This window comes from Gigantopelta aegis, chromosome 5 (genome assembly GCF_016097555.1).
Source record: "Gigantopelta aegis isolate Gae_Host chromosome 5, Gae_host_genome, whole genome shotgun sequence".
NCBI classification, from domain to species: domain Eukaryota; kingdom Metazoa; phylum Mollusca; class Gastropoda; order Neomphalida; family Peltospiridae; genus Gigantopelta; species Gigantopelta aegis.
This window is the reverse complement of record NC_054703.1, coordinates 35,183,401-35,196,580: the sequence shown is the minus strand read 5'-3', so window position 1 is coordinate 35,196,580 and position 13,180 is coordinate 35,183,401. Positions and strand designations below refer to the sequence as shown.

At 37.0% G+C, this 13,180-nt stretch overlaps 1 protein-coding gene across 2 annotated transcripts in view; it reads right to left on the bottom strand.

Moving 5' to 3' along the window:
- LOC121373685 (CUGBP Elav-like family member 3-A) overlaps positions 1-13,180 on the bottom strand; it is a 67,505-nt gene that overhangs the window by 8,514 nt on the left and 45,811 nt on the right. The window contains exons 3-10 of one of the 2 annotated variants that reach the window (XM_041500410.1): positions 12,438-12,526; positions 6,892-7,041; positions 5,981-6,191; positions 4,719-4,856; positions 3,611-3,676; positions 2,816-2,899; positions 1,223-1,381; positions 220-379 (exon numbers count right to left, since the gene is read on the bottom strand). In XM_041500410.1, coding sequence (XP_041356344.1) covers positions 252-379; positions 1,223-1,381; positions 2,816-2,899; positions 3,611-3,676; positions 4,719-4,856; positions 5,981-6,191; positions 6,892-7,041; positions 12,438-12,526 — 1,025 coding nt within the window. In that variant the 3' untranslated portion in view covers positions 220-251. The remainder of the gene's footprint in view (positions 1-219; positions 380-1,222; positions 1,382-2,815; positions 2,900-3,610; positions 3,677-4,718; positions 4,857-5,980; positions 6,192-6,891; positions 7,042-12,437; positions 12,527-13,180) is intronic. The other variant, XM_041500411.1, reaches the window with a different exon arrangement.

The window sequence follows — 13,180 nt, the reverse complement described above, 5'->3', positions numbered from 1 at the left end:
ATAAAGTTTTTGTGAAAATATTTATTACATATTTTAAAAAAGAAATTAATAAAAAGTATATTAAAAAAAACTCTAAACTGATATTTAATTTTTTATTTTATTTTATTATTTTTTGTATTTTAATCAATAGCCCCCATGACTCCCACATACATGTATTATAGCATTCAGAATTCAAGTTTTTGTAAATAATATTTCTGCTATTTTGACAAGCATACTAACATTTAGCACTTGTATTGTCCTGTGTTTATGCTTTAGTATGGCCGGTTGGCGTCCTTCGGTCTCTTGAGCTGTACTTTCAATCGCTTCATTCCGATCTGGAATCCATTCATCGCCTGAATTGCAGCTTGAGCACTGCTCGGATTGTCAAAACTCACAAAGCCTGCGAAAAACAAACATTAAAAAATTATTACAATCATTCAGCTGCAATCTTGCTTCACTTCAGGCCTATGATATACATAGAGGATGTTTGATGTTTTTTTTATCAAATATGATTTATATCTCATCTCGTGAAGTTTGCAATCATATCTCACGAGTCGCACAAATCATATTTGACAAAAAACATTAAATTTTCTATTTATTATATAACTTTTGGTAATTTACCTTTATTTTTAAAATGCCAGCATCAAAATAGTTCTGGCTTTCTTACAGTGAAGATAACAACTTTCTACAGTGATGATAACACATTTTAGAGTGAAATAGAGAAAGAAAGAAAGAAATGTTTTATTTAACAACGCACTCAACACATTTTATTTACGGTTATATGGCGTCAGACATATGGTTAAGGACCACACAGATATATAGAGAGAGGAAACCCGCTGTCACCACTTCATGGACTAATGTTTTTGATTAGCAGCAAGGGATCTTTTATATGCACAATCCCAGACAGGGCAGTACATACCACTGCCTTTGATTATACCAGTCGTGGTGCACTGGCTGGAATGAGAAATAGCCCAATGTGCCCACCGACAGGGATCGATCCCAGACCGACCACGCATCAAGTGAGCGCTGTACCACTGGGCTACATCCAACTCCTAGATTGCTAATATGTGTACCCAGGACAGCCTGAACCTTAATTGGATATAAGCACGAAAATAAATATAAATGAATGAATGAACGAACGAACGGACAAACAGACGAACGGACGAATGAACGAACGAACGGATGGATGAATGAAAGAATGAATGAACAAACGAATGATTGAACGAACAAATGAATTTCTTACCGAAGCATTTACTTTGGTTGGTGGCCCGGTCCACGTAGACCTTGGCGCTGATCACGTTGCCGAACGGCATGAACATCTGTGCGAGTTCCGCATCACCAAACTCCTGTGGTAAGTGATAGATGAAGAGGTTGCACCCCTCCGGGCCTGAAAATGGAATCACTGTTGGCTCTTGATAACATGCAGTAGTAGCATACACACACACACACTGAAGGTATGTGTTGTCTTTTGAGCAGAAATTACACATGTATGTTAAAGGAGCATATTGAGTAAGGTGCAGAAATTACATGTTAAGGTTCATGTTCTGTTAGGTGCAGAAATGTCATGTTAAAGTTGTATGTTCTGCTATGTACAGAAATTACATATGTTAAAGGAGCATAGTCTACTATGTGCAGAAATTACATGTACATGTTAAAAGAGTATACTCTGTCAGGTGCAGACATTTTATGTTGAAGATGCATGTTCTGCTATATGCAGAAATTACACATTACAAAGAGCATATTCTGTCAGGTGCAGAAATTACACGTGTTAAAGGCGCATGTTCTGCAATGTGCAAAAATTACCTATGTTAAAGAAACATATTCTTTTAGTTGGAGAAATTTCATGAAGAAGAAAAAGAAGAAAAAAAAGTTAAAGGGACACACCCTAGTTACGTTTATTTGTTAACCATTACGGCATTGTTTTTCGCTATTAAACCCCATTTTTCACAAATAAAATTGCACTTTACTTACATTTTATTATTTAGAATACACATTTCCATTCACCTGAAGTGCTTTTTGGTAATCCTGATGTTTGTAAAACCACGAAATGCATTTTTTGCATTTTTTCACAAAACGTGTTGTCGAGAAAAAAACGTTAAGCAAGCGAGGTCCAATCTATTTTTAATGTCACAGACGTTGGTATATCACGTGACAGTTATCATTTTGGTTCGGTTTGTTTTCTCGTGCACGGTTCGCGCAATCAACATCCGATTTGTTGTTGTTCATTTGTGAGATTTTTCTTCACAGTTCGTGAACATTTTCAGTAACAATCAAGTTCAGACAAGTAAGTGTCTCAATACAAAACGTTACAAACCCTTAAAACCAATAATTTTGCTAAGTCTTACGATATCTGGAGAGGGGATACAACCAGGACAGAACAGTTGGAACATGTCCAGGAGAGGTGAAAAGAACGCACCCCAAGTCTGTGAAATTTGTCGTGACGTAGGCATTGTTGTGCTTCTACCGGTGACACCAGAATACTAACTTTCAAAATTATTTCAAGCAATTGGGACATGGGGATTCCCATGGTATTTATCGATATAAAACCTGCTTTTTCACTCCATTTGATAAAAACGTGATCTAAGTGTGTTACAGGTTTGTAGATTAACCAAATTATAATTTATTTTCGCTGGATGGAACTAGGGTGTGCGGCTTTAAAAAAAGAAATATACAGAAAAAGTTGAAAAAAACAAGAAGGTGAAGAAGAAGAAGAAGAAGAAGAAGAAGAAGGCAAAGAAGAAGAAGAAGAAGAAGAAGAAGGCAAAGAAGAAGAAGAAGAAGAAGAAGAAGGCAAAGAAGAAGAAGGAAGAAGGAAACGAAGTATTTCTTTCGGTACCTTCTTTTTGAGCTGTGGGCAGAACGGCCGCCGTGTGTTGAGTCAGCGCCTGCTGGAACTGTCCATACATCGCGGGATAGGCAGCTGTCGGGAGATAGAAGAAAGGAATGTATTAAGGATGTGATACCCAGATAAAGACAAGAATTTAATGCAGAATTAAATACCTTGCATACCATAAATGTACATGTGTATTTCTTGCACTGATAGTTGCATCCATATAGGATTCATCTTGAGTGGGGGTTTTTAATATGCAAAATATCAAGTGAGTCTATATTAATCAGTATTTATTGACATTCTGCTGGGACAAATACCAATTAGCTAGACGAGGTTGATATTTTTATATATTAAAAAACACATGAGTTTGGATTTCTATTTATCTTATAACACTTTTAAAATAACATTTTTATTTGATATTTAGTCAATGACAGGCCTAAAGTCATCGGCATTGGTAATATGACATCATCAAAATGCAGTTTGACATCACACACTTGAATTAAATCGGATCAAGTCTTATTGGCTTGTAAACAAATGACCCATTTACAGAAAAAGAAAACAAATATTAAACTGGTTAATACATGTACATCAAAACATCAAATGGGTTTATGATATGGATATTACCTTTATATTAAGGCACGTTAACAAATAAAAGACATTTAAACTTAAATTTAAAAATTCAATTAAAATTTTCATTTAATTTAAAACAATTTCACATGTATGTGATAACCAATGGTAAATGGCTGCCTACAGGCATCAAAATCATGAATAATGGAAATTAGATTCTGTTAGCCAACCTACCGATGCTGGCGTAAGGCTGTAGAGCGGCATATGACTGTAAGGGGTCACCATTGGTAACGGCTTGTGCTGTTGGGGCAAAAAAGAACAAAACATATCAACATTATTTACAATAGGTGCTGAATGAAACCCTAATGATCAGTCATATTCTGAATCTACCGACAACACAGTTTCATTGGGATTTGTGAAACAGGCTATATTGTTATGTTATCTCCCTTGTATTAAAATATTTCATTCAATGTCAGGTCTGGGTTATCTCCCTTTGACTAAAGCATTTTAATTCAATGACAGACCCAAATGCATCTATGAAGTGAAAATTTGCATAACCTATTGTCAAATTTTATTTAATTTAGTGAAATAATTTTATGTATTAACTGATATTTTGTTATAAAACACTTGGGTTTCTGCAAATTCTGGAACCTTTAAAGCTAATTTGACACAATTGTTGCTACCTTTGGAATTGTCTCATTTCCAAACTCATCCCACAAAAATCATACATCATCAAGTCATGTAATGAATAATCTCTACTTATCCTGCAACCTCTGTTTCAATTGGACAATTATAATAACCAATTAAAGCAGTCCTAACGTATAGCAGCAGATAAGGACTTGACATCATGACACGTTACGTCACATGCATAGATGCATTACCGAACTGTTCATTCAACTAACATGTAGCTAACCCAATCAGACATAATAGTTTTCCCCCTTCATTTTGGACGGATTACATGATAAAAATAAGAACCAGTTAATAACGTATGACGCCAGCTTTGTCCTGTTTAGGATTAACTGACAAGCGCACTTTGCAAGCCTCCAAGAATTTCATCATCTTACCTAAACAGATAATGCTGATATCCTACATCATGAACTAATTAGTCTCTATATGTTGTATGCCATGTTTTCAAAATCTCGATTTGCAATATTTTACGGCAATTGAAAATTTGTAATAAACTAGCTATTGTCTATGTGTAATAAACTAGTTATTGTCTATGTGTAATAAACTAGTTATTGTCTATGTGTAATAAACTAGTTATCGTCTATGTGTAATAAACTAGTTATTGTCTATGTGTAATAAACTAGTTATTGTCTATGTGTTATAATCTAAGTAATACCTGGGTAATGAGCAATCCCATTAGTGTATACTTCTGGCGGCTGTCCATTGGCAGCTTGCGGCATGGCAAAACTCGCCATCGCCGTCGGAGAAAGAACACTCGGAGGTCCTCCATTTATAGCTTGGGTAGCGGAGCCAGCTAGTGAAAACATGCAAAAGTAATTATACATAAATAATATATATATCATTAAATATACGTAATTACATAATATGACGGCAATATATGTTTTTTGTTCTTTCATAAATTTTATATATCAATATAGTGAAATGAAATACAGCAAATTACGTAATATGATGGCAATATTTTTCTTTCGTTCTTTCTTTTTTATAATTGTTTTGGATGGCAATATTTCAGTATATCACAAATTGAAATAATTGAACATATCAACTTAAGTATATGTATGTGTACAAATCCACTTTTCAAATATTATTAAAATTCTGATGGACGAGTTAACAACTATAACCACCAGTGCAATGGGCAGCTTTTTTCTTACTGACTGCCATCAAGCTTCTTTTATTTTTTATACTTTATTTTTGTCTATCGCACACTTTTTACACTAATATTCAGATGAAAATGGGTTATAAAAAGCATGTGAATTAAAATACATGTAGTATTACAACATTAATATTAAATAAGGTATATATTTAATGTTTCCCCATAATCTAAGTTAGAGGTGTCATTAATCACGACCCTCAATCTTTTTAATGGTATAGTCATAATATATAGTTATTTGAGAGAGAGAGAGAGAGAGAGAGAGAGAGAGAGAGAGAGAGAGAGAGAGAGAGAGAGAGAGAGAGAGAGAGAGAGAGAGAGAGAGACAGACAAACAGACGCCGAGACAGAGACACAGAACATGCGAGTAAAAGAAAGGGAGGGAAAGTCAGAGAGAGACAGAGACAGAGAATGAGAGTAAAAGAAAGGGAGGGAGACAGAGAGACAGAGACAGAAAAAGAGAGTAAAAGAAAGGGTGTGTGAGAGAGACAGAGACAGAATGAGAGTAAAAGAAAGGGCGAGTGAGAGAGACAGAAAATGAGAGTAAAAGAAAGGGTGAATGAGAGAGACAGAGACAGAGAATGAGAGTAAAAGAAAGGGTGAGTGAGAGAGACAGAGACAGAGAATGAGAGTAAAGGAAAGAGAGAGAGAGGGAGAGAGAGTGAGAAGGAGAGAGAGGGAGAAGAGAGAGAGGAGAGAGAGAGAGAAACATGAGAGATAAAGAGACAAAGAAAGGGTGAGAGAGAGATGAAGACTACAACCACTGCTTACCTCGAACCAGTTCACCACTGGCCAGTGTAGCTGTTGTTGGGGTGATGGCCGCGGTTGCGATGCCGTTGGGTGTGGCGAGGCCACCAATCTGCTGCATCTGTGTTGCCAGCAGGTTGACGGGGCTCGCGAGGTACGTGCCTTGTGCTGCCGCAGCCGCCATCAATGCTGCCTGCTGCTGCATGATCTGTTGGGACGACGCCACCGATGCCTGCTGCAGGAAGAAACAAGTAATATACACTGTAAATAACCAGTATGTATTGTCCTGTTAATAGGAAAAACAAGTAATATACACTGTAAATAACCAGTATGTATTGTCCTGTTAATAGGAAAAACAAGTAATATACACTGTAAATAACTGAATACAAGGAAGGAAGGAATGCTTGGATGTATGAAACTATGGACAGATCTATGGATAGATGGATGGATAAATGGATGGATCGATAAGACAGATGGATGGATAGATAAATTAATGGATGGTGTGGTAATATATTAACAGAAAAATGGATGGACGGATGTATGGATTTTGGGTGGATGGATGGAAGAAAGGATGGATAAATGGATAGATGGAGGGATGGATGAATGAATAAAAAATCAATAGATAAATATATGAATGGATGGATGTATGGTGGATGATTCAACAGATTGATAAATAGATGGATGGATGGAGGGACAGACGGACGGACGGATGGATCGATGGACAGGCAGACAGTCAAATGAATGAATGGATGGATGGAAGGACAGACAGATGGATCAATCGATGGACAGGCAGACAGTCAAATGAATGGATGATGGATGGATGGGTGGGTGGATGGATGGACGGATGGATGGATATACATGTATTAGAAACAACTTACAATAACAGCAAAAAAAATAATAATCAAATAAAACTGATAATAAAAGTATGTTCTTACTGGAACTTGTGCGTATGCGCCGTAAGCTCCGATCTGCGACAGCGCCAGGGGACTGAGGAGTCCGAGTGGTCCGGCCATCTGCTGCATGCGGCGGAGTTGTCTTTCCTTCTCGTTATCTGCAAACTTCACAACCAGGCTTGAGGACGCTCCCTGCAAAAACAACGTGTTAAAAACACACCTCTCTGTACGACACAGGGCTGTCGAACAAACATGATCATCACGTAATAACACAAACCATTGGAACAACTCACCCAAAGTTAAAAAAAAAAAAAGTTTGTTTTATTTAACAACGCCACTAGAGCACATTGATGTTTTATCTTATCATCGGCTATTGGACGTCGAACATATGGTCATTTGACATTGGTTTTTTAGAGGAAAGCTGCTGTCACTACATAGGCTACTCTTTTATGACAGGCAGCAAAGGATCTTTTATTTGCGCTTCCCACAAGCAGGATAGCACAAACCATGGCCTTTGTTGAACCAGTTATGGATCACTGGTCTGTGCAAGTGGTTTACACCTACACATTGAGCCTTGCGGACCATTTGCTCAGGGTTTGGAGTCTGTATCTGGATTAAAAATCTCATGTCTCAACTGGGATCTGAAAAGGTACCTACCAGCCTGTAGACCGATGGCCTAACCACGACGCCACCGAGGCCGGTCGCCCAAAGTTAAAAGTATAGGTATTTTCTACCATCCCTATTATAGCAATCTTTAGGGGCTTAATTCACAAAGGGTCTCTTAGGCTCTGCTAGACAACAAAGCATCCTCTTTGCAAGTCTTTTAGTATTGCACTGCGAGATCGCAAAGTTGCGAGAGTTTAGTGAATTAGGTCAGGTCAGGTCAGGTCAGGTCATAGGGCTTAACATGCACATTCAGAGCAAGCTGTTGTAGTAGTGCACGCCTGTCATGGGCGCAGGTGTTGACTTATGCCAGCTCCTCCGTCCAGGACAGGAAAGGGGTTGGGATGGGTAGGAGGAGGGACCGACTGTGCTGGCAAACCAATGTCAAATACGTTCTATGAAATGTTGATATTTATTTCATATATATATATGTAATAAAATATATTAAAAGATAACTTTTTGGAGATTTGGATAATACTGTTTATTTTTGTTGAATGGATAAGAGAAAAATAATCATTCATTAACAGGTGCCCAAATCTTTCTATCGACAATAATAAAAAACAAAAAAACATCTTGTTTTAACACCTCTTACCATGTCACCCCACCCCCACCCCCTTGACAAATCAATGGAACAACACCTGTACATATAGGTGGGGTAGAGATTCCACCCTTAGGTACATAAGGCTAAGACATTTTCATTCCCATTTCAAGTTATTTATCCAATTAAGGTTCAAGCACACTTTCCTGGGCACACACATAAGCTATCTGGGTTGTGTGTCCAGGACAGAGAGTTAGCTGTTAGTTATTGGTGGTTAGTGAGAGAGAAGAGGGTGTAGTGGTCTTACACCTACCCACTGAGTTATTGAAACTCGCTCTGGGTGGGAGCCGGTACCATGCTGTGAACCCTGTGCCTACCAGTGGGTTAGTGGTTAGTGAGAGAGAAGAGGGTATAGTGGTCTTACATCTACCCACTGAGTTATTGAAACTCGCTCTGGGTGGGAGCCAGTACCGTTCTGTGAACCCTGTACCTACTAGTAGTGTTAGTGGTTAGTGAGAGAGAAGAGGGTATAGTGGTCTTACATCTACCCACTGAGTTACTGAAACTCGCTCTGGGTGGGAGCCGGTACCGGGCTGGGAACCCAGTACCTACCAGTCTTATGTCCGATGACTTAACCACAACACCACAGAGGCCAGTGGGTGAGATATGTTACGTCCTGACAATTAACAACAAGAAAGTACCAGTGTTCGAAATAAGCACTTGTCCGTTTGTCCTCATAAGTAAAAATCTGCTCAAGTGGATAAGTAAAACGTTCAATGCAGAGCAAAAATACAGTCCTTGTACTTTAATAAAACAAAACATCTGACAAATGAAAAAGTCTGCTTATTTCTATCCCCGAGTACCCTAGGGTGGAATACCTACCGGTATATAATGAATGTTTATTTTTCAGGTCACAGGGTTTGAAGTGCACATTCAGAACAAGCTGGTGTTGTAGCGCACGCCTGTCATGGGTGCAGGATATCGACTTAACCGGCTCCTTTGTCTAGGGCCCGTTCCACGAAGCGAACTTAGCTCTAAGATCGCCCTTAAAAGCATGACTACCTCATACACTTAAGGCAATATTAGGGCTAAGGTCACTTGGTAGAACGGGGCTCAGGATGTTTTCCTTGAACAAGTGTCCTCTTTATATACTTGTAATTATGTTAATGCTCGTGAAGAACACTTAACATAACCTACACCATACACTGTCAATACATATTATTGTTACTGATTTTCCCCAATCAATGTATAAAAGTACAACACCAAATAAGCATGCTATTACTAAAGCCATCATGTTATTTTATAAGCAAAAATGTCCAAGTAATCTGATATGTCAAAATATCACTTTATTACATACCTATTCAATCTTACTATAGTGATAAAGGCCTTTTGAAACAGTGTAATAAATTTATTCTGTGCAATCTGGACCGGAACTCTTAAATGGGGAATTCCCTTTTTCTTTTTACAGCAGTTAGTGCCTTTTATTTACTTACGTCATATATGATTTACAAATGATGTTCTATTGTATTTGAAACATTACACAAGGCTGCCACAGAGTATGATTCTTAATGTTAAATGAATCCATGAAAAGAGTTTTGATCATAGATTTAACAAAATGTTGTTATGATGTTATATTAAAAACCGTTGCTGTAAAACATAAAAGAAGGTATGTAATAAATACAGAACTTCACATATGTTGTTTTCGCTTCCTATTTATTGCACTCGTTTATTTTGCGAAAGAACATACCACTTGACCTAATGCAGTCTCGTGGTATATATTCTTGCGCAAAATAAACTCGTGCAATAAATAGGAAGCGAAAACAACATATGTGAAGTTCTGTATTTATTACATTAAACGTATGTGAAGTTCTGTATTTATTACATTAAACGTATGTGAAGTTCTGTATTTATTACATTAAACGTATGTGAAGTTCTGTATTTATTACATTAAAAACAATTTGTCGAGTAACTGACATTTTGTTAGAAAATAGCTGTATGTTTTTAATTTGTTCTATAATTTGGCAAAAACAATTTGTCGAGTAATTGACATTTTGTTACAAAATAGCTGTATGTTTTTTATTTGTTCTATAATTTGGCAAATGTTTTGATCACCCACAGCTAACCCCTGTTTATGAACACAAAATCGAGTTTAAAATATATATTATTCATAAATTTCAAATTTCAAATTTCAAAGTTTCTAATATTTCAGGGAACACTGTTTTCAAAATCTTGATCAGCGATATTTCTCGTCAACTGAAAATTGATTAACAACTACTGTTTAATGTCTTAAAATTGTGTAGCGATCTCTGAACTTCGCATAGCGAATGGTGACGCGAACAAAACGTTCCCTGTATATATTTCGTTCCAATGACTAATAATGAATCACGAAAAAAGGAAAGACATGTTAATTACCGACACTTCAGCCGGTGATATGTTCCATTTAACGATAATAATCAATATTTTATCAACCGGATTCAATCACCGTGATAATCAATTATAAAAATCCATAATCAATTGTCACGGGAAATATTAACAGTAATTTTTCCTCCATTTTAGATGACTGAATTGATGAAAACATGCTGGGGTTTGGGTTCGTTTTCATGCGTACGTGAAAAAAGAAACAGTTATTGAATAGGTATTAAAACATTAAATTAGCCCTGGAGAAAGCCAACATACCATGTACTAATACGTCTATGATGGAGAATCGACCCCATAACCCATTGCACATCAATCACACAAGCGGTCCCCCCCCACCCACCCCCCCACCCCCCAAAGCCATATCTCACTCCACTGTCAACAAGTATACTTGCCATAATCATAGTTCATATTAAAGGCGCAGAGCCTAGTTTTTAAACACTACAACATACACACGACTCATCCTGTATATATTGACAAATTAGCCAATTGATAATTTATAATTTTTATACTAAGAGACTACAAAATGTTGACTTTGGCCAATAAAATATTCCACAAATTAACCCCATTTTAATCATTTTCAAGTTCCAGTGAGAGCCATGGATACCGGTACATGTATTTTGCGCTATTAACAGGCATTTTTTGACAACTGAAATCGAACATTATTTTATTTTATGGTTTAAATTATCCATTTCCGTATATCTGAAGTGTTTCTGGTCATCCTGGTGTTTCTAATACCACAAAATGCATTTTTCATATCTTAAAAAAAAAAGCATGTACAAGTATACCTTTGAAAAGTAATGGTTATGAAGATGATGCCTAGTCATTTTTTAAAAAGACTTTGTTGTTTAAATTATTCATCTACATACATCCGAAATATTTTTGGTCATCCTGGTGTTTCTAATACCACGAAAAATTCATGTACAAGTATACCTTTGAGAAGTAAAGGTTATGGACATGACGTCTAGTCATTTAACAAATATATATATATATTGCTTAAGTTATCCATTTCCATACATTTAAAGTTTTTCTGATCATCCTGGCATTTTAAAAATATATTTCAAAAGCATTTCAGGGTTTTGGATTAACCAAAAATGTAGTGTCCAATTTTCATGGCTTGAAACTAAGGTCTGCGATTTTAATAATCTGCTATAGCCACAACAGTCTATGTATTATGATATGATGTACATGAAGCTGGCAATTACATGACTGGCGGGATGTAGCCAAGTAGTAAAGTGGTCGTCTGATGCGCTGTCGGTCTCTAGGGTCAATCCCCATTAGTGGGCCCATTGCATGTAATGAGCTATTTCTTGTTCTAGCCAGTGCACAACGACTGGTACATCAAAGGCCATGGTATGTGCTATCCTGTCTGTGGGATGGTGCATATACAAGATCCCTTGTTACTAATGGGGAAAATATAGCGGGTTTCTTCTCTAAGACTATATGTCAAAATGACCAACTCTTTGACATCCAATAGCAGATTATTAATAAAGCAATGTGCTCTAGTGGTGACATTAAACAAAACAAACTTTAATGTTACTTTTGTGTTTGTATAACAACACCACTAGAGCACATTGATTAATTAATCATCGCTATTGGACATCAAACATTTCGCAATTCTGACACGTAGTCGTCAGAAGAAACACGCTACATATTTCCATTAGCAGCAAGGGATCTTTTATATGCACCATCCCACAGAGAGGAAAACACATACCACAGCTTCTGATATACCAGTCAAGTACTGGCTGGAACGAAGAAAAAACACCAATCAGTTGAATGAATGGATCCACTCAGATGGTTTGACCTTGTGACACAAGCACTTCAATCGAGCACTCAACCGACTGAGTTAAATCCCGCCCGTTTTGTTTTTGTTTTTTTGTCACTGATGCCGCTGCTACTGCTGATGATGATGATGATAACACAGGCCTACTACTAAGACTAGGTGCCGTGCAGAAGTAAGATGTATTCCTACCGTACTTACAGCCATAGTTTGACTGCCGTGGAGTGCGTTAATAGCCGTCTGCGCTTCACTATGGGATGTGTACTTCACAAATGCACAACCTGCAAAAACAAATTAAATAAATAAAGATAAAAAACTATTATTGTTATTATCCACATGGTTCAACATATAACAGAGTTAAAAAAAGGCGCAGAAGTGTACTTCACAAATGCACAACCTGCAAAAACAAATTAAATAAATAAAGATAAAAAATTATTATTGTTATTATCCACATGGTTCAACATATAACAGAGTTAAAAAAGGCGCAGAAGTGTACTTCACAAATGCACAACCTGCAAAATTGTTTTTAAATAAATAAAGATAGAAAATGATTATTGTTATTATCCATATGGTTCACCACAACAGAGTTAAAGGCGCGGAGCCTAGTTTCAATTCCTAAAAATGGACACTAAATTTAGTTAATCTACAAACCTGTAACACACTTGACTAAAGTAAAGTAAAGTTTTATTTAACGATGCCACTAGAGCACGTTGATATTTTATCTTATCATCGGCTATTGGACGTCAAACATATGGTCATTCTGACACTCTTTTTTAGAGGAAACCTGGTGTCGCCACATAGGCTATTCTTTTACGACAGGCAGCAAGGGATCTTTTATTTGCGCTTCCCACAGGCAGGATAGCACAAACCATGGCCTTTGTTGAACCAGTTATGGATCACTGGTTGGTGCAAGTGGTTTACACCTACCCATTGAG